We start from the raw sequence: 23,147 nt of genomic DNA on the forward strand, positions 1-23,147 counted from the left end.
AGCAGAGAGGTCAGATGTTCTAATCAGGGAAGACCTTCTGGATCAGACCAGGGGTCCATCTCACACTGTGGCCAATCAGCTCCTCTGGAGGGCCAACAACTGGGAATAGAAACCAAGGCCTTCCCCTGAGGTTGCCTCCTGCCACTGGGATTCAGAGATGGATTGCCTTTTTATGTGGAGGTTCCCTGTAGTCCCCATGGCTTGTAACCACAGACAGATCTATCCTCACAGTTTAATTCCCTTTTAAAGGGGATATGCCCTCTTCCAACACGTGTCACAAATTATCATGCGGTGTCAATCTAGGTCATAAATGATAATACTTAGTGCGAACACAGTACTTTCCTAAATGGTTGAAGGGTTACCTGCACATTACTTTATAACCACTGCAACCATTACTGCCCCGTTTAGAACTGAGGAGGGGGTAGAAGAAGTCTCAGCATCTCACTTGACGCTGCCCAGCAAGTACAATGCAGAAGTTGGAGGGTTGAGCTGGGATGCACAATGCACTGTGATCTTTAGGCTGGTCTTTATTTTTTAAAAAAAAGCTTCTGCTCCAGGAGTTTTGCTTTGGCTCCCCAAAGTTTGTGCTCTCTGAATTGCAGCTCTCCGCCCAGCAGGACGTCCATACCTGTGCCTGCTTCAGCATCTCCCCTTTCAGGTCATCGAAGTAGGTGGCTTCCCCCTCGTCGTACTCGGCATCAAAGAGCTCCTTCAGCTTGCGCTTCTTATCCATGCGCTGCTGCTGCTGCTTCTCCTCGTCTCCCTCGCTCCCTTTCCCCTCGCCTGCCTCTTTCTCTGCTTCACTTCCTGCCTAATAAAGGGGGAAAGAGAGAATTTCTCTCATCCAAAGTCAATTTTCAAAACGCCTGCAAGAGGCAAGGTAATGAAGCCGACTGGACAAGAGCTATGGAGACCAAAAAAGGATGGTTTGCACAAAGACACTGCAGTACATAACGGACCTAGACCAGTGGTTCTCAACCTGCGGGTCATGGCAGGGCAAGAAGCTTGGCCGGGGGTGCCATCTACACAACAGCCTTGTGGGGTAGATCAAGATAGAGCGTTCTTCTGTCTGGAGCAGTGAAAAAGAGCAAGATCAGCATGGTGGGACAGAAGGCAGAACTGAATTGAGAAACCCTGGGGAAAAAACAATTTATATACAATCATGAACCATGGATCTTCACGCCATTGGTCAGTTTCGGTTTAATTTCTGTGAAAGAACACTTGCATAATGTTATGGTTGGGGATCACCACAACATGAGGAACCATATTAAAGGGTTGTGCCATTAGGAAGGTTGAGAACCACTGACCTAGATTATCTTGGCAGATCTCAGACGCTAAGCAGGACTGGTCCTGGTTACTACTTGGAAGGGAGACCACCAAGGAAGGAAAGGATTGCTACGGCAAAGCACCTCTGCTCGTCTCCTGCCTTCAGAAGCACCAAGGCAGGCCAGGGTCCCTATGCAGGGGCAGGCAAAGCAAGCCTGTTGGTCTCTTGCCTTGAAACCCCTGCACGGTTACCATAAAGTCAGCTGCCCCTTGACGGCACTTTCCAGCACCCATGTTTCATTGTATCTACTACAAAGAGTTCAGTGGAGGGAACTCCTGAAAAGGAAACACAGATAAAGCCGCAACTTGGATACCAAAGATCCGTTTTTTTGTACAGAAGGGAACGTTTGTTTTAATGGTTCTTACATGGGAGTGAAAATCACCCTCATCTTGCTGCCTTTGCCCTACACTTGAAAGTGAAGAAGGTGGTAGGGTCCTGACCTAGATCAATGGACTGTACCACTTTCGACTGCTAGCGAGGAAGCACATTTAGCACTCTCGCTATTCAAGATCTGCCCATATTAATAACATCTCTTTAAATGCACAGAAAAGTGCAGGTGCAATTAAAAAATTCTTCTGGCAGAAAGGAGGCCGCTACATTCCAGCAGCAATTAACATCTTCAAGGCTAAGGCTCTTGCTCAGCTAACATATGGGGTTCCAATTAGTATAACAGGCAGATTGGGCAGTCTAGAAAAGGTCCAGTCTAAATTTCTGAGGGCAATTCTGGCTATACCAAACAACATCTCAAACGTAGCAGTTAGGATTGAGACAGGTATGGTCAACGTTCAGTCCAGGCTTTACATTCTGGCTAAAACCTACTTTTCCAACAGCAAGGTCTTGCAAGTCTAATAGTGATCGACACATTCGTCGCACCTTGGCAAATTGCACTCACTAAAAAGTTGTGCTACTATGGTCTCTCATATCAATTGTTTTTGTCTATGGGTTATGACAAGGCTATAGATCTTGTTAAGACAAGAGTGATAGAAGTAGAGAGACAACATGATCTCAACAATATTCAGGACCCACTCTTTAGGAAAGATCTCCTAAACAGTAACACCCAGATGCAATATCTAAGAAAAGTGGTAAATCCTGAGCACAGGAGATCCTTTACCCTCCTTCGTCACAATGCCCTGCCCTCTGCTTACTTGAGTGGGAAATTTGATGGGCTCCCTCTCAAGGATCGACTCTGAATTTGCAATGAGGGTCAAGTAGAGAACACAGAACACATCTTATTTGAGTGCAAGCTGTATAATCATATTCGCACAGGGGCATTAGTACCAATGCTTATAGAATGCCCTCACGACCTGAGAAAGCATCGCCTGCAAATACTGCTATCAGATACAGATAATTTGTTAACTAGCAAAGTAGCAAAATTTGCGTGGCTAGCTTTAAGAATTAGGAAAGAATGGGTCACTCATGTATAGCCATGACAGGTCCACAGAACTTCTTATGTTTTTTGGTTAGCAGATGTATTGCACGCCTCTTAATCTAGTCTCTTGTTTTATATTTTAACAGTTTTATTAGTTTTATAGCTTTTATGGCTCATTTTATCCATGTAAAATAGTCAACGGCTTCTAAATGTTGGCTTTTTAAGTTTTATTGTTGATGCATTTTTAACCTTTTAATGTATTACCTTCCCTTTACAAACTGCTATTGTATAGTAGTGCTTCAAAAATTTTGGTCTAAATGATCGTAAATAAATAAATAAATTTAGCACTCTCCTATGAATGGTTGGTTTCTTTTTTAAACTGCAACTAGACTCAGGCAGAAGAAGCGTTTCAAACACTGTCCTCAGGCGTTCTTACTCAGACATTACTGATTTTACAATGTCTTTAAAGTTTCCAATTTCTCTTTCACTGCAGTTTGACCTTGGCAGTTCTGCCACGAGGTGAAGGGAAACAGGCTGAAGGTCACCACAAAACCCACCAGGGGTTATTTTGGCCCACTGATGCTATACAAAGTAAGAAAATTGGAAGGGAAGGATTGTGGGCCTGGGGAGTGCCGTGGGGCGGTTCAAGAACAATGCTAAGTCCCACCAGTCCAACAAAAACACTGAAATCTGCAGCATTTGACAGGCCATGGACACTTTTGAACACATTTCTCGTGCCTAAAGACAATGAGGAAAAAAACAAAGCAAGAGCTCAATCAATGACTGACCACACTTTTCTCCCGTTCTTATAACACTAGAACCCAGGGTCATCCACTGACACCGAAGGGTGGGCGTCACAGGGCAGACCAAAGGAAGTATTATTTCACATAGAGCGTGGTTAAACAGTGGAACTCACTGCCACAGGATATGGTGACGGCTACCAACTTGGAAGGCTTTAAAAGGGGAGTGGACAAACTCATGGAGGACAGGGTTTATCTGTGCTTTTTTAAAATTATGGAACACCTAATTTACAAAAAGAAAAAAAGATTCTTCTCAAACCTCATCTTCTTGATCAGCTGGTCTGCCTTTGTGTACAGTTCCTGTTTCCAGGTCTTCAAAATCACCATACAGCTCTTCTGTAAGAAGCAGAACATTGTGTAGCTATTATATATAAATCTCTGCAGTCAACAAACAGCCTTAATTGTGCCTTCACTGGCCAGTTTATTGAAAGAGGAGGGCCGGTTTTTTGTACCCCGTTTCTTACTACCCAAAGGCATCTCAAGACGGTTTATAATCGCTTTCCCTTCCTTTCCCCACAACAGACACCCTGTGAAGTGGGGGGGACGGGACAGAGAGCTCTGAGAGAACTGTGACTAGCCCAAGGTAACCCACTTGGATGCATGTGGAGGAGGAGGAGGGGGGAATCAAACAAGCTCTCTAGATTAGAGGCGACTGCTCTTGACCACAACACCCAGCTGGCTGTCTTCCAGTTGTACACAAATGGCAAGATATTTCCTTCCATTGCAGGCTTTTCTCAAATTAGTTCATTTGGAATACTTCCAGAAGAGTTGAAGCCAGTACTACTGGGGTGCTGACGGAGCCATTAAAGGAGAGAGGGCTGGGGCTCAGTGGCCCCCAGAAGGTCCCAAGTTCAGTCCCTAGCAGCCCCAGCTTAAAGGCTCAGGCCCTAGATGCTTTGAAGACCCCTGGCCTGAGACTCTGGAGAGCCACTGTCAGTCTGAGTAAGCCAGACAGACTACGATGGACCAAGGATCTGATTCAGGATGAGGCAGCTCCAAACGTTCATAAGAGAACAGGGGTTAGATCCAGACTAAATGTTTGACTCGGGCAAGGCATTTTTTCCCCAGAGGACAAGCATGTTCCCGCCTCCCCCCACTGCTACACCCTGGGGGAAGTCCCCTCAGGAACAACACGAGGGGCAAATTGGGAGGTCTGCAGCAGGAAGCGAGAATGGGTAGAAATGACTTCATGCTTCCCGTTAGTGGGAAATTTAGCCTGGCTCCTAACCTAGGGGACCAACGGGTTGTTTTGTGGGGTTATGGGGATTATCTCCTTGAAGACGTAACACACCTTTCCCTGTAGGTTCAGGCCACTTGTGTAAAAGTTCCAGAGTCTAAGCTACTTTCATAAGGTTTGCTGAAGAGGATTAAATGGACTGATGGGGGGGGGGGGGGGTGAAAAGCTATTTTGATCAGGGTGAAAAGTAGGGTAAAAATAATAAAATTAAGAATGTGTGTTCCCTCTTTTCTCCATTTCTGCTGCCAGTGGCTATAAACAAGCCTATCCCACCTCCACAAAAGTCAATGTGGTATACTGTTTAAGAGGGGTGGACTATGCTGGAGAACCAGGGTTTGATTCTCCGCTCCTTCTCCACATGATCGCTGCTGGGTTGCCTTGGGCCAGGTCTCTCTGAACTCTCTAACGCCTAACTGACCCAGAGAGTTGCGATCAGAATAATTCCCTGTATTTCCAAAATGTATAATCTGATATATATTTTAGCAATTTTATGGTCTAAGCTTTTTAAAATAATTTTATACTATGAGCAAATCTATGTTTTTAGCTGTATTATGTTTTGTAACTGATTGAGTGATTGCCAAGTCTTACTTTGCTGATCAGTGACCATAATAAAGTTCTGCCTGTCTGTCACTGGATTTGGAAAAAAGCCCCAGTATCACTTTTTAATCGCTGCAGCCTTTCAAATGATACCTTGGAAGAACTCTCTGGCCTGGTGAGTTGGTAATCTGGACCCCTATCTTGCAACAGGCGCAAACACATAATGGGGCTATCAGAAGGGGAAAGTGAGAAAAGGAGGGTGTGAAAACCTACTCTTCTTCTTGAAAGCCCTTTCCCCCAACACAAGGAAAGTTTTCCCACGAGCCCTTCCGATATCAATGCTTGCTCCAAAACACTCTCACTCTCACAGTTCAAAGAGGAAACTACCAAGGGAAAGCGTCCGCCTTACCATCATCTTTCAACAGTTTGGCTGCATCTTTATCAGCTTCCCAGTTCCCCGTCACAAAGCAGTCCCGGATGCTGTCCATAACCTGCCAAAACGGGAGAGCGGGGTCAACACACCTGCTGCTCATTGCGGCTATGGAACTGCGCTAAACGCCGACCTTAGTGAGCTGCCATCATTTTAGAATAGAGCCCACAATCTCAATGTTTCAACTACAGCCTGTCACTCGTTCTTCCATTAATTTGGCCCGGTCTCGTCTTGCTTCTGCTAAAGCACCAGGTCAGCAGAGACCCTTTCTGGCTGCCATGTTTATCAGAAGTCAGGTGGAAGCACAAGATTTGAGTCCATGACGACCGTAAAGACCAGCTCGATTTCCCAGAGTATATGCTTTCAAGAGCTCAACAGATGGCACCCTTGAAAAATCTTATTAGACTTCGTAACATTGTCACTCTTTAGGAAAGACATTTTCCCCAATACGTTGGTGTGAGCTTTTCACTCCCGTCACTTCAAAGTATTATCTCTGGGAAGAAGGGCATTTGCATAACTCTCCACTTCAGCTTAAGAAAAGGTTTATTAACCTGTTCAACATAGTTCATGGATCTTGTTATAGGCTGTTACTTCATAGAAGGCGTATAAATAACACTGTTCTTATTTCACTGAGAACCATACAGGAGTGTTCAGCTTCAGCTGCTTGTTCTGCCAGAGTCACCTGGGCTCTCCTTCAGCCCACAAGCAGCCTGTGTTACCTGTGAGTGCTGAGGCAGCCGTGGCTCCCCCGTCTTCCTGAGACACGAGACCTTGTCTGGCCCAGAGGGTGTCCTCTGTCCTCTCCTCCACCAGACCTCCACCTCAGGCCTCTCTCTCTGACTCCTTCAACTCCCACTCTGACCAACGGCCCTTTTGGAATCCTCTCCTTCTAGAACCCCCCAGGCCCCTCCCCTTCTCCTTCTGGTGCCCCTCCCACCAGGCATCCCCAGGCCCCATAGAGCTCCCTTTGGGCTCCTAGCTATGGGGATCTGTCACAGACTCTAAGGTGCTACTGGCCTCAAATCATGTTTTCCAAACCAAAGGCAAGGCTGACAGGCAGAACAAAACAGGCCTATAGACTTGAGCTGAGGGAGCTGCTCAACTAGGGGGCCATTCCTGCATCTCAAGACGGCTTCTCTCTTGACAGAATCCTTTACAGAGAAGGCGACCTTGTTGCCCTGGAATTTATCCCTCCCACACAACTGGTGTGGCCATCATAGAAACCCACCACCAGGAACGATTTCTTCTCTGACAACCCCTTGTGACATTCACAGAGGCGGTGTGGTGAGACCGTGGGACTCGGGCTGTGCCTTCCTTGGCCCAATCTCCTTCATGGGGTCATTGTGAAGGCAAGAGAGTGGAGAAAAATGTGGTGCACCACTCTGCGCTCCTTGGAAGGCAGGTGGATGAAAATGGGATTTCTCTCCAAAACATGACGCTGCCTCACACGGAATCAGATCCCTGGTCCAATCAGGTCAGCATGGTCTCCTCAGACAGGCAGTGGCTCTCTGGGTTTCAGGCAGAAGCCTTCACCTAGGTGCTTTCAACTGGAGATGCCAGGGACTAAATGTGGGATCTTCTGGGTGCCAAGCAGAGGCTCTACCACTGAACCACAGCCTCTCCCATCTCCCCCTCCTTCTCAAACGACTGTCTACTGCAAGCAGTCTTCCCTCGTATCCCCTGATCTACAGCAAACCCTTGTCTCCACCAGCCATTATGTGGCGTTCCTATAGACCCAGAGTTAGGGACTGTTTTTTAAATAATTTACTTCATTCATACCACACCTTTCTCTCCAATGGGGACACAAGGTGGCTTACATAAATCTCCTCTCCTGTGTTTTATCCTCACAACAACCCTGTGAGGTAGGGTTAGGCCGAGAGTGCATGACTGGTTCAAGCTTGAGTAGCTGAGTGGGGATTCGAACCTGGTTCTTCAAATCCTCATTGGAACCACCACACCCTGCCGGCTGGTTAATTCTGCTTCTAGCAAAAGCACCTTCTCCTTCTCATCATCCCTGGTTTCACCAGACTTGGCCAGAGAAGACCAATCTATCCTGTGCTCCCTGGTGTATCCACAAGGGAGGATTATTTTGCTTTCCCCCATTTCTCCAGACTAGGGGTAGTCAAACTGTGGCCCCTCCAGATGTCCATGGACTACAATCCCCATGAGCCCCTGCCATCATTCGCTGCCAGGGGCTCATGGGAATTGTAGTCCATGGACATCTGGAGGGTCACAGTTTGACTACTCCTGCTCCAGACTCTTAAGGAGCTTACAAGTCACAAGTTGACCATCTCTGTGATGTGAATTTCTAAGCTAGCCATAAACCGCAGGTGGCCAAAGTGTAGCTCTCCAGATGTCCATGCAGACAAAGCATGGTGCTGGCAGGGTCTCATGATAATTATAGTCCATGGACATCTGGAGAGCCACACTTTGGCCACCCTTGCAATAAACCATGAATCACAACAACTTCCATTTGAAGAAAGATTTAAAAGGTAGGGTACTTTAGCTTGGAGAATCAACGACTGAGGAGGGACATGAGAGAGGTTTACAAAATTATGTATAGGGTAGAGAAGGTAGAGAAAAAGTACTTTTCCCCCTTTCTTATAATACAACAACTCATGAACACTCAATGAAATTAAGGGTCACACAACAGAACAAAGGAAGTATTTATTCACCCAAAGAGTAATTAGCACACGGAATTCACTGCCACAGGAAGTATGGAAGGCTACAAGCATCGTTTCAAAAAGAAACTGAACATATTGGTATTTTGCTGTTAAAGCAAAGGTTCCTGATAATGGGAAATGTTGGAAGTTTCAGGGCATAAACACATCATCTTACCACTCCTAAAAAAGCTAGGAAATATGGGATTATGATTCTTGAGGAGATGCAAAAGATACCAAAAGTTACATTTGCGCTGGTTCCAACATGTATGCTATTAAATATGCTACCAAAAATGTAACCTGTATAATGAGCTTGTTAAATACACATTCACAGCTGCTAGGATCTTTTATGCATCAAGAATGAAAAAGAACTCTTACCGGAAATTACAGACTGGTTAAATCAACTCAATGGAATAAGGTACAACAGCAAAACTTGCACTTTTGATACACAATAAATCAGTAATGGAATGTAGAAGAAAATGGAGACCTTTAGTTTATATTGAACAATAAAAATTGAGATGAAAATAACTGATTTTTAGAATAGAAGTTAACTTTGGGTATATGCAAGTCCTGACACTTCCAACATTTCCCATTGTCATTATCTTTTTTCTGAATAAAAGATTTCTTATAATGAAAAAGAGGGGACTGGATAATTGTATGTTGCAGAAGTCCACTAGATGTTATTAGCAACAATGTATAGAACAGGGGTAGTCAAACTGCAGCCCTCCAGATGTCCATGGACCACAATTCCTATGAGCCCCTGCCAGCGTTTGCTGGCAGGGGCTCATGGGAATTGTGGTCCATGGACATCTGGAGGGCCGCAGTTTGACTACCCCTGGTATAGAAGGACGACTCTGCCTGGTTTAGGGCTGCTCTGTTTTCTTGGTGCAGGGGGAGGGGGAACAGTGGGAGGGCTTCTGGAGGTCTGACCCCGCTAGTGGACCCCCTGAGGGCATCTGGGCTTTAGCCCCTGTGTGACACAGATGGCTGGACAGGATGCGCCACCGGCCTGATCCAACATGGCTTCTCTTACGTTCTAACTTAAAACACAAAAACGTACCTCATCTAAGTCCCAATCTTTGGGAGCTTCGACTGGGAATCTGGAACAGTCGAGGGCATCAGCTTTTCGCCTGGATTCCTTGTCGGGCCGACTGACGTGGAACAGCCCTCCAAGCTCTTCCCCAGTTTCGTCTTCATTCTCCTCATCCTCAGCCCCTGAGCAAAACAGTAGCAGCAAAACACCACAGTTACAATAACATTTACAATGTTTTGCATGGCAGGTTTACCCCACTCTCAGCAAGAATGGAAAACCCTAGAAATGATGAATTGGACCAGCAGTCCCCAACCCCCGGTCTGGAGACTGGTCCTGGTCCGTGGATCAGTCGGTACCGGGCCATGGCTCCTCCTTGTCCTTCTCCCCGGCTGCTCTCTCGGGGGCTGCCCTGCCACCGGCTCACCTTTGGTGGTCTCCAGCGGCCGCCATGGCTGGGGCTTCCCCTTGGCGTTGCACTGTGCAGCTGCTGCTGGCAGCACCCCCCAGCGGGTGGCAGGAAGTCAGGGGCACCGGCAGGAAAGCAAGTGGAGCAGGGGCTCAGGTGGCAGCGACGTCCCTCGGCAAAAGACTACCCCACCTCCCCAGGCCACAGTAAAATTGTCAAGTGTTGATCAGTCCATGGTGATAAAAAGGTTGGGGACCACTGAATTGGACCACAGAAAAGTAAGCCTGCCCAAGCAAGAAAGTAAGCTCATCTTACTTCAGTTATGCTTGATCTGTATGTCAGGAGTCTGCCTTTCAGATAACTGACAATGAATGTCTATTGTGGTTTCACAGACCTCAGCCATCCTTTTAAAGGGGAGCAGAGAGGCTGCTGGGAATCTAGCGGGCAGCCAACTTCTGGAGCTTCCCAGTTATGGCTTCCAGTCTTCAGTAGTCACAGCACACATGAGGATGCTCACCCACAGCTGGCCCTACTTGGCTTGGGGTATCTGAAGGATTGTCTTCTCCCACACGTTCTTGCCTGAGAACTAAGATCACCAGGAGAAGCCCTCCTGATGCCCCTCCCGCCCCCCAATCGAAGCAGCTCATACAGTGGGCACACAAGACAGGGCCTTTTCAGTGGCAGCCCCAAGGTTATGGGACATCCTCCCCAGGGAGCACTTGGCCCCCGCACTCTCAGACATCAGGAGGCAGGTGAAGATGGCTTTATTGCACCTGTATTTGACTAAGTTAGTTCTTTATTGTGTTTTTAATTATGTTTTATTTATTTTGTAAGCCACCTTGAGTTAAACAAGGGAGAAAAGTGGTCATAGCATTTTTTAAAATTAAATACTCAGGATTCAGGTGACGAGACCCAACCTAGGACCAGCTGAACTTCTTTAAGACCATCAGGGCTGCATTAAATACATTAAAATATTGTATAGTGGCTAAAGCAGTGGTAGTCAAAACTGCGGCCCTCCAGATGTCCATGGACTACAATTCCCAGGAGCCCCTGCCAGCGAATGCTGGCAGGGGCTCCTGGGAATTGTAGTCCATGAACATCTGGAGGGCCGCAGTTTTGACTACCCCTGGGCTAAAGTATTGGTCTAGAATCTGGGAGTCCCAAGTTTGAATCTCCACTCAGCCATGGAAATTCACTAAGGGAAACATCTTCTTTTAAAAAAATACGATACAATATAAATAACTCACACAGGGGTGTATGAACAAAAGGCTGGGAAAATGATTACATGCACACAACTTCAGCTTGTCGTGTTCTTCTTTTCTCTCCTCCCCAGATCTGTTCTGGCAGCCCCTTTACAGGACCAGAGAAGACTACGTGTTTGGGGCTCTCCCCCCCCCCCCTTCTTACCTGTCCCATAAACCAGCTTGCGGAGACTGGGAGCCAACTGCTGTTGTCTCAGAAAGGCTTCTGCGGCTTTTTGCGTGAGGTCTTCTTTCCACTTGAGAGCCCCTGAGAGAGAAAGACAAGGCTGCTCACTGCACGATCCTGCTCCTTGGGAAACAGCTTTGGGGCAGGGGGGGTGAATGCTGCCTCTAGCATCTGGTATTGCTGGAATTTGCCTCCAGAGGAATCTCACTCCCTCCTGTTTCTGCTGAAGTTTGCGGGGGCTTTTGCACATGCCGATTCATGCACTCCTGAGTCACTTCAGCAATCTCTTGCAAGTGGATATTTGCTATTTCACCCAGTAGCAAAGAGATTGCATGACCCAGCTTGTGTAAGTCATATATGCCGGTCTGTGACCATAATAAAGATCTGACTGACTAACAGCACATGTGAAAGTGTCTGAAAACTCACCTAGCTGTAGGATCATCTTCTCTCTTATATTCCCCCAAGAGCACTGATATCCTCAGAACAACAGCTGCTCAGGGTCCCTGGCCTGAAAAGGGTGAAGTTGGCCTTGACCTGGTGGAACGAGCTTCCAGAAGAGATCAGGGCCCTGCGGCAGCTAAACCAGCTCCGCAGGGCCTGCAAAACACAGCTATTCCACCCAGCTTATATAACATCTACCATATAAGGCTGGCCTCACTGCTAGGAGGAGGAGGAGGGAGAGGGAATACTGAAGATCGGCTCCAGCCACAACCTCCCGTGTTGGGATTTTAGATGGAGGCATTATAATGTTTTAAAATAGTAACTGTTGTATTTGTTTTTATGTTGTCGGAAGGGCAGGATATCAATAAAAAATTGTTATTCTTATTAATATCTCATGTGAGCTCCTTTTCACTAGAAGGCTCAGCATGAGATGGATTGACTCAGTGGAGGAGGCCTGAGTTTGCAAGACCTGAGCCAGGCTGTTAATGTTAGGACATTTTGGAGGTCAGACTCTCAGGGTCACCTAAGTCAGATGTAACTCAACAGCACATAACACACCCATTATGTTAAAAAAAATTAATGGAAACAAGTAATAAACCAATCAGAAATGGTTGGCTGGTGTAGCACGTCTCAGCTGCAATCCGAAGGGTCCACAGTAATTTGAACTAGTATTGCTACCAGGAAGAAAAAGTACAGAGAAGTGGACCAAGATGCTCAGGGGGCTGGAGCACATTTCCCAGGAGGAAAGACTGAAGGGTCTGGGACATTTTCAGCTTAGAAAAGAGACATCCAATGAGGGACACAATAGAGATTTATGAAATGATGCGTAGGGTGGAGAGAGTGGACAGACACTTTTTCTCCCAACCCACAAAGAAAAGAACTCAATGAATCTGATGGGCAGTAGGTTCAGACAAAAGGAAATACCTCTTTGCAGAGTGACTGAAATGTGGAATTCACTGCCCGAAGATGGCCACAGAAATAAAAACCTTTCACAAGGGACTGCATAGATGCGTGGAGGATATTCAATGGCTATTATTTATGGTGATCATGGGGAACCTCCATGTTCAGAAGGACTAAGCCTCAGAATCAGGGTGTCAGAGGACAACATCACAGGAAGGCCTTGGCCTCTCTGCCCTGTTGCCGGCCCTCCAGAGGAATTGGGTAGCCACTGCATGAGACAGGATGCTAGACTAGATGGACTCTCACTGGTCTGATCCAGCAGGGCTTTTCTGTTTCTGTTTCTTAAGAAACAGACAAGCCCAATTAAATATAAGGAAATCAAATATACAAAGCAAGGACCGTACCTGCTGTATCCACAGAAATGTCAGAAGCTTCTTTATAGGCCTCTTCCTCTTTCAATAGACCTTCAATGTCCTCCTCCTCCTTTACGGACTTTGATGCAGGGTTCTTGTTGCCAACGTTTTGTGCTTGGGACTCTGGAACGTCTTCTTCACAGGACTCTTCCATATCCGAGTCTTCCGTTGATCCCTCTCCTTCCTCCTCTTCTGAGAGGTCCTCTTCCCACTCAGAACCTGATGCTTCTTCTGCTGTGCCATTTCCAGAATCTGCCGTGATGGCCACCTTTTTACCATTGCTTCCTGATTTTCCATCTCCCTTGCCAGCCCCATGGAGCGTGGGCCTACTGAGCAGACTTGTACTTCTGGCCAGTGATTCAGTCTCAGTCCCCTCCTCCTCTTCACTTGTCTGTCCTTCTCTATCTGCTTCTTCCACACTCACATCAAGGCCAGCTTTTCCTTCATCGCCTGGACTCACCTCCAGATCATCGTCACTGTCGGCAAAAGCAGGGAGCTCTCCTGAGGGCCCTGGCTCTGTCACTTTTCTAGGGCGCTTGCAAGTTCTGCCAACCAGCTCCTGCTCCAGCAGATCCTGGCTGACTTGTTCTCCTCTGTGTGCCTCCTCCTCCTCCTCCTCCTCGCTATCACTCTCCTCTCCATTCTCATCCACGGACATTTCTTCGTCCTCCTCCTCGCTTTCCCCCCCTTCCTCCTCTTCATCTTCAAATACGGCCTTCCGACGCATCCTTCCAGTGGCCGTGTCCATTTCCTTCTCCTCTTTCGGCATTGTGAGCATCCTTCCCGGAGGGATGAAAAAAAGGACCAATTTTAAACTTTCCCAATCTATTCAGACCTGCAAGACCTAAAAGAATGTCACGGCGGAAACCTAGAGAGAGAAACCCGTTCTGCCACCAGGACAAGGAAAGCAGCAGGATTTCCCTGACTGTAACTCCCAATCCAGCCTGATCTCGTCAGATCTCAGAAGCTAAGCAGGGTGGATCCCCATTTATTATTGGACTAGCTGCAAAGCCTGTTCATAAGAACAGGCTTTGAAAGCCCCCCCCCCCGGAGGAGTCAGGAGGACAGAGTCACTTTTTGCTCATCTATCAAGTCTGCAGGTATGGGGGGGGGGGAAGAGCTGAATCTGCTGTTCTCTCCCCCCCATTGGATCCTCCCATCCCCCCCCCTCAGAATTTCTTCCCAAAGCCCTGCCAGCAGAAAATGACTGGAGGAAGGCTGTCACAAGCAAAGAATTCAGATATTCAAGCAGGAGAGGACTGTGTCCAGTGCCACAAAGACTACCCTCGAAAGCAGCCATTTTCTCCAGGAAAACTGATCTCTGTAGCCTGGCAATGAGCCATAATTCTAGGGGATCCCCAGGTCTCCACTTGGAGGCTGGCATCCCTACCCAAGAGCTACTATTCCTGGATCCATTGCAAAGCATGCACAGCCTGCACAAGGATTCCGAGGTTCCCCTTGGCCTGGCAGCCATTTCTGACCCTGAGAAAATATATTTTCAGGTCTTGCCAGGATTAGCAACCTCCTAGTGGTGCCTGGAGATCTCCCCATGTTACAAGCCATTTCCAAATGACAAGAGTTCATTCCGCCAGTAGGATTTATGACAGCTAAAATGAATGCTTGTTTTGCTCAGGCAAGGCACTGCACACATAAAAATGAAACCAACTTCTTATTTAACACACACACACACACACACACACACACACACACACACACACACACAGGGGTTCATAGGTTCATAGGGGTTTCAAAATTCCTTTGACCTGCGCTTATTTGAATCACTCTCTGATGCAGCCTTCAAATACGTTAGCAGGTCACAGAACAGTAGCTCCCGTGAAGGGTGCTTTTGACTCCTCAGGGTCTGTGGCTGCCTAGGCAAGCAAAGAGCAAGGCCAAGGCCTCTCTCCCCTACAGATGGGCAGGAGTGACACGAGGCCCTTAGCTGATCCGAACGCTGAAACTTACATTTGGTTTTCAATGTCCTCAGTTGCCAGCGGCTTGGAGTCCATGAAGAGGGAGACTCTGCTGGAAGCCATCTTGGCATCAATGGTGGAGTGGGTGGCGATGAGGCTCTGGACCAGTTCATGATTTGGCCTCGCTTCCTCCTGACAACCCAAGGCAACACAGCTTCATTCCTTGCCTTCTTCCTGGCTCTCTTGCGGATTCTAAAAGCCCGTGGGCCCTCCTCTGGGATTCTGGCACACAGAGTGGGGTGCAGCCACAAAATGGCTGGCGAAGGGGACTGAAGCCAACCCACAAAATGGCTGCTGCAGCTGACCTTCAGTCACACGTTGAAGATGTGTGTTGTGGGGGCAACTGCTGCCAAAGTAACGTTTAAAAAAAAATCTGCACAGCCAATCAAATCTCCAGGGGCCAGTCAGAAGCCTTGCTGGGCAAAAGCCACACATGGCCCTGCCCACATTCTAAAAACTTGGTGGGTGCCAGGAAAGCATCAGTGGGCGTCATGTCACCCACGGGCATGGCACTTAGAGGCATTGCCATAAGCTATCAATGGCAATAGGGCTGTACTATTCTCACTACTAGCCATTGTGAACTCTTATCAGATGAACCTGTCTTTTCAAAAGCTTTGCAGGGGTACCTGAAGGAACTTTAGTTTTAGCAAATTAAAACACAGGCAGATCTTCCCCTCAGAAATCACACCCATTTCTACATGCTACCCTCCCCCAAGAATACCTGACAACAGCCAGAGCCATTAAGATTGATTCAAGTGGGTCACCATGTTGGAGTCCAGGGGCACCTTGAAGACCAACAAGGCTTTATTCCAGGTGTGAGCTTTCATTTGCAGGCACACTTCCTAAGACAATGATCTTCTGCTGTTTGAAGAAGTGTGCCTGCACCTGAAATCTCACACCTGGAATAAAACTTTGCTGGTCTTAAAGGTGCCTGACTGGACTCCAAGTGTGTTCAGGCCAGAACCAGAAAGCTAAACCAAACCTCACTGCCAGGAGGGTCAGAGTAGGATGCAGGAGACATTGGTTCGAATCCCCACTCTGCCACGAATGCTTGCTGGGTGACTTTGAGCCAGGCACATCCTCTCAGCGTAACCTAACTCACAGGGTTGTGGTTGTTGTAAGGATAAATTGCAAGTTCTCCTGAAAATAGGCCATTTTACTCCTCAAGAATAAAAATGCTGGGGGTGAAAGTGAAGTGACTATTTTTAATTCAAGAAAATATCCCTTGACTGTAAGGAGTTTGGAAAAGACTTAATTCAAAGCGTACGTCCCACCCTTCCTTGAGAAAAGCTGGAATAACAAAATGCCAGGAGGAATAAACAGACTGGATCCGTGCAAGGCAGGTTACTACACTGCTTGGGAGCTACATTTTTGGTCTGTGTGGATGAAACATGCTATGACAAAGTGGAGGTGAAACAAGGTATTCAATACCGGAACCTTGTTGTGTATTAATGCAGAATCATACATAAAACTGGAATACAAAAGAAGGCAACTTTTATATAAACCTTTGAAGTTTTTGGTTAGTTCTGCCAGCTGTGCCATGGTGTTTTTTCTTATAATGATGTTGTAACCATTTCCTGTGGCTGCCTAAATTTATTTGTTCCCATTGGCCTATGTTGGGGTCCCCAATCATTCTGAGCCTGCCTGCCCCTTGGGAATTCTGATACAGCAAGCGGTGCAGTCATAAAATGGCTGCCAACTAGAAAATGGCTGCCATGGGGAGGCAGAGGCAGCCACAAATTGTATGCAAAACTCTAAACATAACTCCTCCCCATCTCAGCCAGAGGCTCTGCTTGCGGGGACGACTTTTGAAATGTACATAATGTCCTAAAATATTCCCTGGTATGACCTTCAGCCACGCAGTGATGATCCCTGTTCTGTGGTAGCAGCATCTCCTGAAACAATTTTGTTAAACCTCCACAGCTTTCCAGTTTTATGTATAAGTCATAATGATGATGGCTTCCACCCTCCTGTTTTATTCTATTTGTTTCTATTTTGTGTTATATATTGCTCTGGTTAAGACCGTTTAAATAAAATTGAATTGGATCTCCACAGTCAATCAGATCCCTAGTGATCCATCAGAAGCTTGCTTAGGTCAAAGGCTAACCTGGCCCCACCCACTTCCTAAAAACACTTGATGGACATCAAAAGAGAAGAAGAGTTGGTTGTTATATGCTGCCTTTCTCTGCCCTGGAAAGAACTTCCAATCACCGCCCCTTCCTCTCCCCACCACAGGCACCCTGTGAGGTAGGTGGGGCTCAGAGAGCTCTGACACAACTGCTCAGTCAGAACAGCAGCTCTCTAAGGGATGTGACGAGTCCAGAGTCACCCAGCTGGCTGCATGTGCACTCTGTATCCTCCTCTTTGTATTCTCTACTCTCAAGATTGGACAAGAAACTGGCAAGAAGCGGCTGCTGCATGGCCAGAGGAAAGAATCCAGCCTTCATGCTTACCTCTCGCTCTCGTCGGGCGTGACTTCCGCCCAAGTCAATGTACACGGCATCTTTGTCGTACACTAAGCCCCCGACCCCTGACAGTGGGGCGTAGATCAGCTTCTCCTTCTCGTTCAAGGAGCGCTTCTTTTGGTGATCAGGGAGTGCACAGGGGTCTGGCAGGAAAGCGACGTCGCTCACCGTGAAGTCCCCAACACCTGAAGGAAGGAAGACAAAAAGTCACCAGAGAAGCTGGACAAGGGACCGTGAAGAACTGTCAGGCTGGTGCAGCTGCAGCAGTTATGAAGTCATACTAGGATCTTGGAGACCCGGGTTCAAAGGCCCGCTGCGCCATGGAAGCCAGTCACACACTACCCTACCTCACAGGGTTGTTGGGAGGATAAAATGAAGGAGAGAAGAGCAAGAGTCCAGGAGACCAACATCCTAAGTGAGTGGTGACCTAGTGTTACCCCAACAACAGGAGCACCCTTTAAAACTCATTCTTATCAAAGCAGCTCCAGGTAAAGTTTAAGCGGCCAGCTTCTGGGAAAGGCTTCCCTGAGCTCATAGGGCTCTGCTGGAGAAGACGGCAGTCAAGCCAGCCGCCCAGCGAAGGCTTTTTAAAACTCCTTCTTAGGGGGATGGCAGGCCAGGGGTCAAGCAGCCTCTGGAGGATGTGGCCCAGCCTCCTCTGCACCAGTGCCCAGCCAGCAGCAGATCAGGCCAAGCCCAACTGCCAAGCCTACTCCACTGGCTTCATGAAGTTCTGAATTCTGATGGGCCACCTTATCAGGATGCATAAGAGGACATTGTGATGTCACAGGCAGGGCTGTCAACTGAGACGGGCAGTGGCTCTCCAGGGTTTCAGGCTGACGACTTCAATAGTGCCTACTTTTTCTCAACTTTTTTACCGTCAAGACATCCCTGAAATGTTCTCCAGGCTTTAAGAAACCCCAGAAGTAGCGTGATCCTGCAGAATATGGTTCGGAAGCACAGTTGTGTCCATGCCCACCTGGAGTCCCTTCGCTTCCCACCCCCTCTAGGCCCTAAAATCTCCTAAAATCCATCCAGCGCAACACTCCACCCCACACAAGCTCCATCAGTGACAGAGCAATACTCACTTACCTTACACGGTTGTGTTCCCACAAATAAGGGGGAAATATGCAACCAAAGAAAAGGAAAACTAAAAAGGCTGAGAAGAAGAAGAGTTTTCACCCTCTGCTCTTCATTGCTCGGCGGTGCCTCAAAGCAGCTTACAATCGCCTTTCCCTTCCTCTTCCAATAACAGACACCTTGTGATATAGGTGGGGCTGAGAGAGCTCGCACAAAACTTCTCTGCACAAACAGCACTAACAGACCTGTGAATGGCCCAAGTTCACCCAGCGAGCGGCATGCTGAGGAATGGAAAATCAAACCCAGTTTCTCCAGATTAGAGGCTGCCATTCTTAACCACTACATCAGGCTGGTTCTCCCACAAAAGAAAAAAAGCGATATGAGACAATATATACAGGGGTAAGTCAAACTGCGGCCCTCCAGATGTTCATGGACTACAATGGACATCTGGAGGGCCGCAGTTTGACTACCCCTGATATAATAGAACCATGATGTGCACAACACACCAGCAATTTATCAAAACCAGAAATTAAATGTGCACATACAGTAAGATAACCCACAATGCCAAATCAAGTGAAACAGAATGACAAACATGTCTCGGCACAAAGCCTCCCCCCCCCCCCGTATATTTAAGCATTCATAACTCTCTGCCCCAGTATTTTCCCAATCCCACTAGAGAAGCAGGTTTTGGCATCTCCAGGTGTGAAATTGAATCCTGCGCACACAGCTCCGTGTTTTTATCCAGAGACATTCTGAAAAACCAAGCTGGCAGCAAGAAGGCAGCAGACACCTGGATTCAGTTAACCACACCTCCCCAATCCCTGATTGACCGGATTCCTTTTTTTAAAGCCACGCACTCCACTGGATTCCCAGGCATAAAGCAATATTCAGGCTTGAAGTCCCTTTGACAACAACGCACACAGAAGGGAAGGAGTATAGCCCACCTGGTATGTGTATCTGGCTTTTGTTTTTCAGATGTGCTCCTCTTAAATAGCCATAAAGCGAAACCTTCCTATCACACTTGGGATTAACTCGGACCTCTTCAGGGTTCGTCAGATCTTCCATCCTACAGAATACAGGAAGAGGCTTCAGAGACTCCAAACGTTTGGGAAGGACAATATGGGAAATACCAGGTATACTACTTTGACTCGATATTCAAGGCATTAACCTAGAATCATAGTTGGAAGGGACCTCTGAGTCATCAAGTCCAACCTCCTGCATAATGCAGGAACTCACAACTACTTGCCTACCCAATTTCATGGCCAAGTGTCCCCATCACCACCAAAAATCTCCAGAATCCACCCTGGCCTGGAGGAAATCCACCAACCATCCCACAGTGGCAATCAGCCTGGGTATGCAAGGAAGGGCCAGAAAAGGCAAACACTGGCACATCCCTTCCTGCCCTCCCGCTCACAATCACACCACAGTTGAAGAGGGATGTAGACAAACTAGAGTGTGTCCAGAGGAGGGCAACAAAGATGGTGAGGGGTTTGCAGACCAACACATATGAAGAAAGGTTGGGGGAGCTCGGTCTGTTTAGCCTAGAGAGGAGACGACTGAGAGGGGATCTGATAAACATCTTCGTATTTAAAAGGGTGCCATATGGAGGATAGAGCAGAATTGTTCTCTCTTGCCCCAGAGGGACAGACCAGAACGAATGGGATGAAATTAATTCAAAAGAAATTCCATCTAAACAGCTGGAAGAAGTTGCTGACATTTAGACGGTTTCGCAGTGGAACAGGCTTCCTCGGGGCGGGGGGAGGTCTCCATCTTTGGAGATTTTTAAACAGAGGCTGCGTAGCCATCTGACAGAGAGGCCGATTCTGTGAAGGTTCAAGGGGGTGGCAGGTTACAGGGGATGAGTGATAGGGCTGTGAGTGTCCTGCATAATGCAGAGGGTTGGACTAGATGACCCAGGAGGTACCTTCCAACTCTATTATTCTAATCTGCCCAAGTTTGAGAATCCCCATCATCACTTTGGATGCATCCATGCCTCTAGACCCTGAGAGGGGCCATCCCATGCAGCTTGGATTCCTCTCTCTTGGCAGCACCCATTCAACTGTGCATGTTCACTAGGCTCACCTAAGTTGCTTACTGGGCCACGGAGAAGACCCCAGATCATAAGTCAGCCTGCTGATTTCTACTACAGCTACTAGTGTTGTTTTATAAAGCATTTTTATCTTGCCTTTCCCATCAGGCAGGATCCTCAAAGCATTAAAAAACATCAAAACTTTTGAACAATTAAAAACGATGATTAAAATTTACCCACTGGCAATGCCCAGACTTGGACAGCACGATCCCATCGGATCTTGGAAGCTAAAGCAGAGCTGATCCTGCCTCAGCCAGTATCAAAGTCCAGTCTGTACTAAAAGGTTATTTTTAAAAGTATCAATCAAGTATTGACAAGCATGGAGGGAAAACAAAGAGAAATCACCTGTCAGCCAGAACGTAGGGATGAGACGTCTGCCACGTCAGGGGGCGGAATTTCATCACTGAGATGAAGCGCCCCAAGTTGTGGATCTCCTGCTTTTGATATTCTCCATGGACCATACCGGAGAGATAGAACAGTTTGGCACCCTAAAAAAAAAAAATCCCCAAATCAAATAATTCAAAAAACAAAGGTATCATATGACAACGGAAGCAAGGCATTCAACAAGCACCCAAATGGTGGCTTCCCAGATGTCCACGGACTACAATTTCCAAGCACCCCTGGGCAGCTTGCTGGCAAGGGCTCATGGGAATTACAGTCCATTGAAATCTGAACAGCCATTGCTTGTCATCCCCAGGCATAGTGGTGACAGCAGGGCTCCCCAAAGTGGCGCCTATGGGTACCACGGTGACCCCTTTCCTGGTGCCTGCCCAGGGTTTCCAGAAAGTGTGGAGGCCCAGGCAACACCTTACCCCGTAAGGCTTCTGATCAACCCCTGGAGATCTGATTGGGTGTTCAGATTTCTGAAAACATTGTTCTGGCAAAAGCTGCCACCACAGGAGGTGGCTGGCTCCACCTCCTGCCAGGACCCATTTTGTTTCTGAACCCTGCTATCTCAGAATACCAGAAGTGCAGCTAAAATGTTTAAAAACGTTAGGGGACCCCTGGGTCAGAGGCTTGAGTGTCAGGCTGTGAACTGAGACCACCAAGTTTGAAACCCAGCCTTGCCATGGAAGCAAGTATGTCTTGATTTTACTCAATATATTAGAAGGCAGTGCAACATTTGTGCACATAGATATTGAGTAAAATCAAGACATACTTGCTTCCATGGCAAGGCTGGGTTTCAAACTTGGTGGTCTCAGTTCACAGCTGAAGCCAGCAACAAAATGCTTCCCACTGTTTACCTTCAGCCACGCACGGAAGCTTCATGTATTGTACTGTGGCAGTTGTTGCTGTAGCAACGTTCCAAAAGAAAAAACAGCTCTTTAAAGCCAATCAGAATCCTTGCTGAACAAAGGTCCTTCTAGACCCCTCCCACCTTCCAAAAAACCTTGGCAGTAACCAGGAAATAATCTCAAGGGCATCTTGGCACCCATGGGCACCACACTCTGTGGCCTAAGACTTTTCCCATATTTTGACCATGGAGTTACTGCTGAAATATTTTTCAGGCATTGAAATAGCAGGAAGTGATGTCAGCTAGCCATGCCTCCCTGCCACGCCCCCTCAGAAGATAGGTGCACCCCAGGCAGCAAATTTTAAGTGGCTGGGGGCCCTTCCCTTCCCACCCCCTCTGGGCCCATTAGTGGCCACTCTGGGAGGGGGCAGGTCAACCTGTCCAAGGAACGGTATTTTTTAAAATTATAAAACCTTTTTCTTTCAAAGCATGAGAGGGCTCTTCCCAGCTGCCATTTTGAAAAACCCCATTCCACAGTACCACTGAGGGACCTTTATGGTAACATATGGAACTTGGTTGGGAAGCCCTGGTCTATCCATAGCATTTTACCTAAATGCTAGAGCAGGGGTGACCAAACTGTGGCTCTCCAGATGGTCATGGACTACAATTCTCATGAGCCCAGCAGGTCACCCCTGAACTAGAGTATCCCCAGCAGCTGCCTGCAATGTGCTGACATCATTTCCTGGCTCATGAGGAGTGACATTAGCATGTTGAGACAATGCTGATGCCTCCTTCAGCCAGCTGAGCAGTAGCCAGGAATAAGCCTGAGAACCCAAAGCCTATCCACAACCACAAGCGAAGCCAGCTTCCTGCCTTTCTAGATGACACTTTGCAGAACCCGTTGCTTATCCCAGGTGACAAGATACCTGATACACTTCAGTCCAGAATCTGTGTTTCAGTCTTTTCTTCGTCTTCTTGAGCTGCTTGTTATTTTTCAAGGTATCCAAGTGCGTAAGAACGCCCATGATTTTTGGAAAGCCGTGTACCTGGCAAATGTTCAGGAACTCAAACGTTTCCATTTCAAATCCAAAACTGGCATCGATGAGCATCAACACCTGAGGGTGAAGAAGTAGACATGAAGTAGACACTTAGCTGAATTTCAGTGGAATGTCCTGTGTCCAGGTTTTTGCCATATGTCTCCGTCTGCCTTTCATTCTGGGTAATTGATTGTGTAAGATGGGAATGTAGCTGGTTTAGGTCAATGTAGTTTGCACCAAGGATTCTAGTTGTAAAGCTGTTAGATGTGTGGGAATGTGTGGTTACCC

General features: G+C 47.4%; 1 protein-coding gene across 1 annotated transcript in view; it reads right to left on the minus strand.

The window, feature by feature from the left end:
- BMS1 (BMS1 ribosome biogenesis factor) overlaps window positions 1–23,147 on the minus strand; it is a 45,238-nt gene that overhangs the window by 16,194 nt on the left and 5,897 nt on the right. The window contains exons 5-15 of the mRNA XM_077350874.1: window positions 22,749–22,937; window positions 20,934–21,076; window positions 19,444–19,565; window positions 17,408–17,604; window positions 14,947–15,086; window positions 12,973–13,760; window positions 11,207–11,308; window positions 9,421–9,575; window positions 5,680–5,761; window positions 3,756–3,832; window positions 629–811 (exon numbers count right to left, since the gene is read on the minus strand). Of these exons, the coding sequence (XP_077206989.1) occupies window positions 629–811; window positions 3,756–3,832; window positions 5,680–5,761; window positions 9,421–9,575; window positions 11,207–11,308; window positions 12,973–13,760; window positions 14,947–15,086; window positions 17,408–17,604; window positions 19,444–19,565; window positions 20,934–21,076; window positions 22,749–22,937 (2,178 nt within the window). The remainder of the gene's footprint in view (window positions 1–628; window positions 812–3,755; window positions 3,833–5,679; window positions 5,762–9,420; window positions 9,576–11,206; window positions 11,309–12,972; window positions 13,761–14,946; window positions 15,087–17,407; window positions 17,605–19,443; window positions 19,566–20,933; window positions 21,077–22,748; window positions 22,938–23,147) is intronic.

Source organism: Paroedura picta, chromosome 8, assembly GCF_049243985.1.
Source record: "Paroedura picta isolate Pp20150507F chromosome 8, Ppicta_v3.0, whole genome shotgun sequence".
In the NCBI taxonomy this organism is placed as follows: domain Eukaryota; kingdom Metazoa; phylum Chordata; class Lepidosauria; order Squamata; family Gekkonidae; genus Paroedura; species Paroedura picta.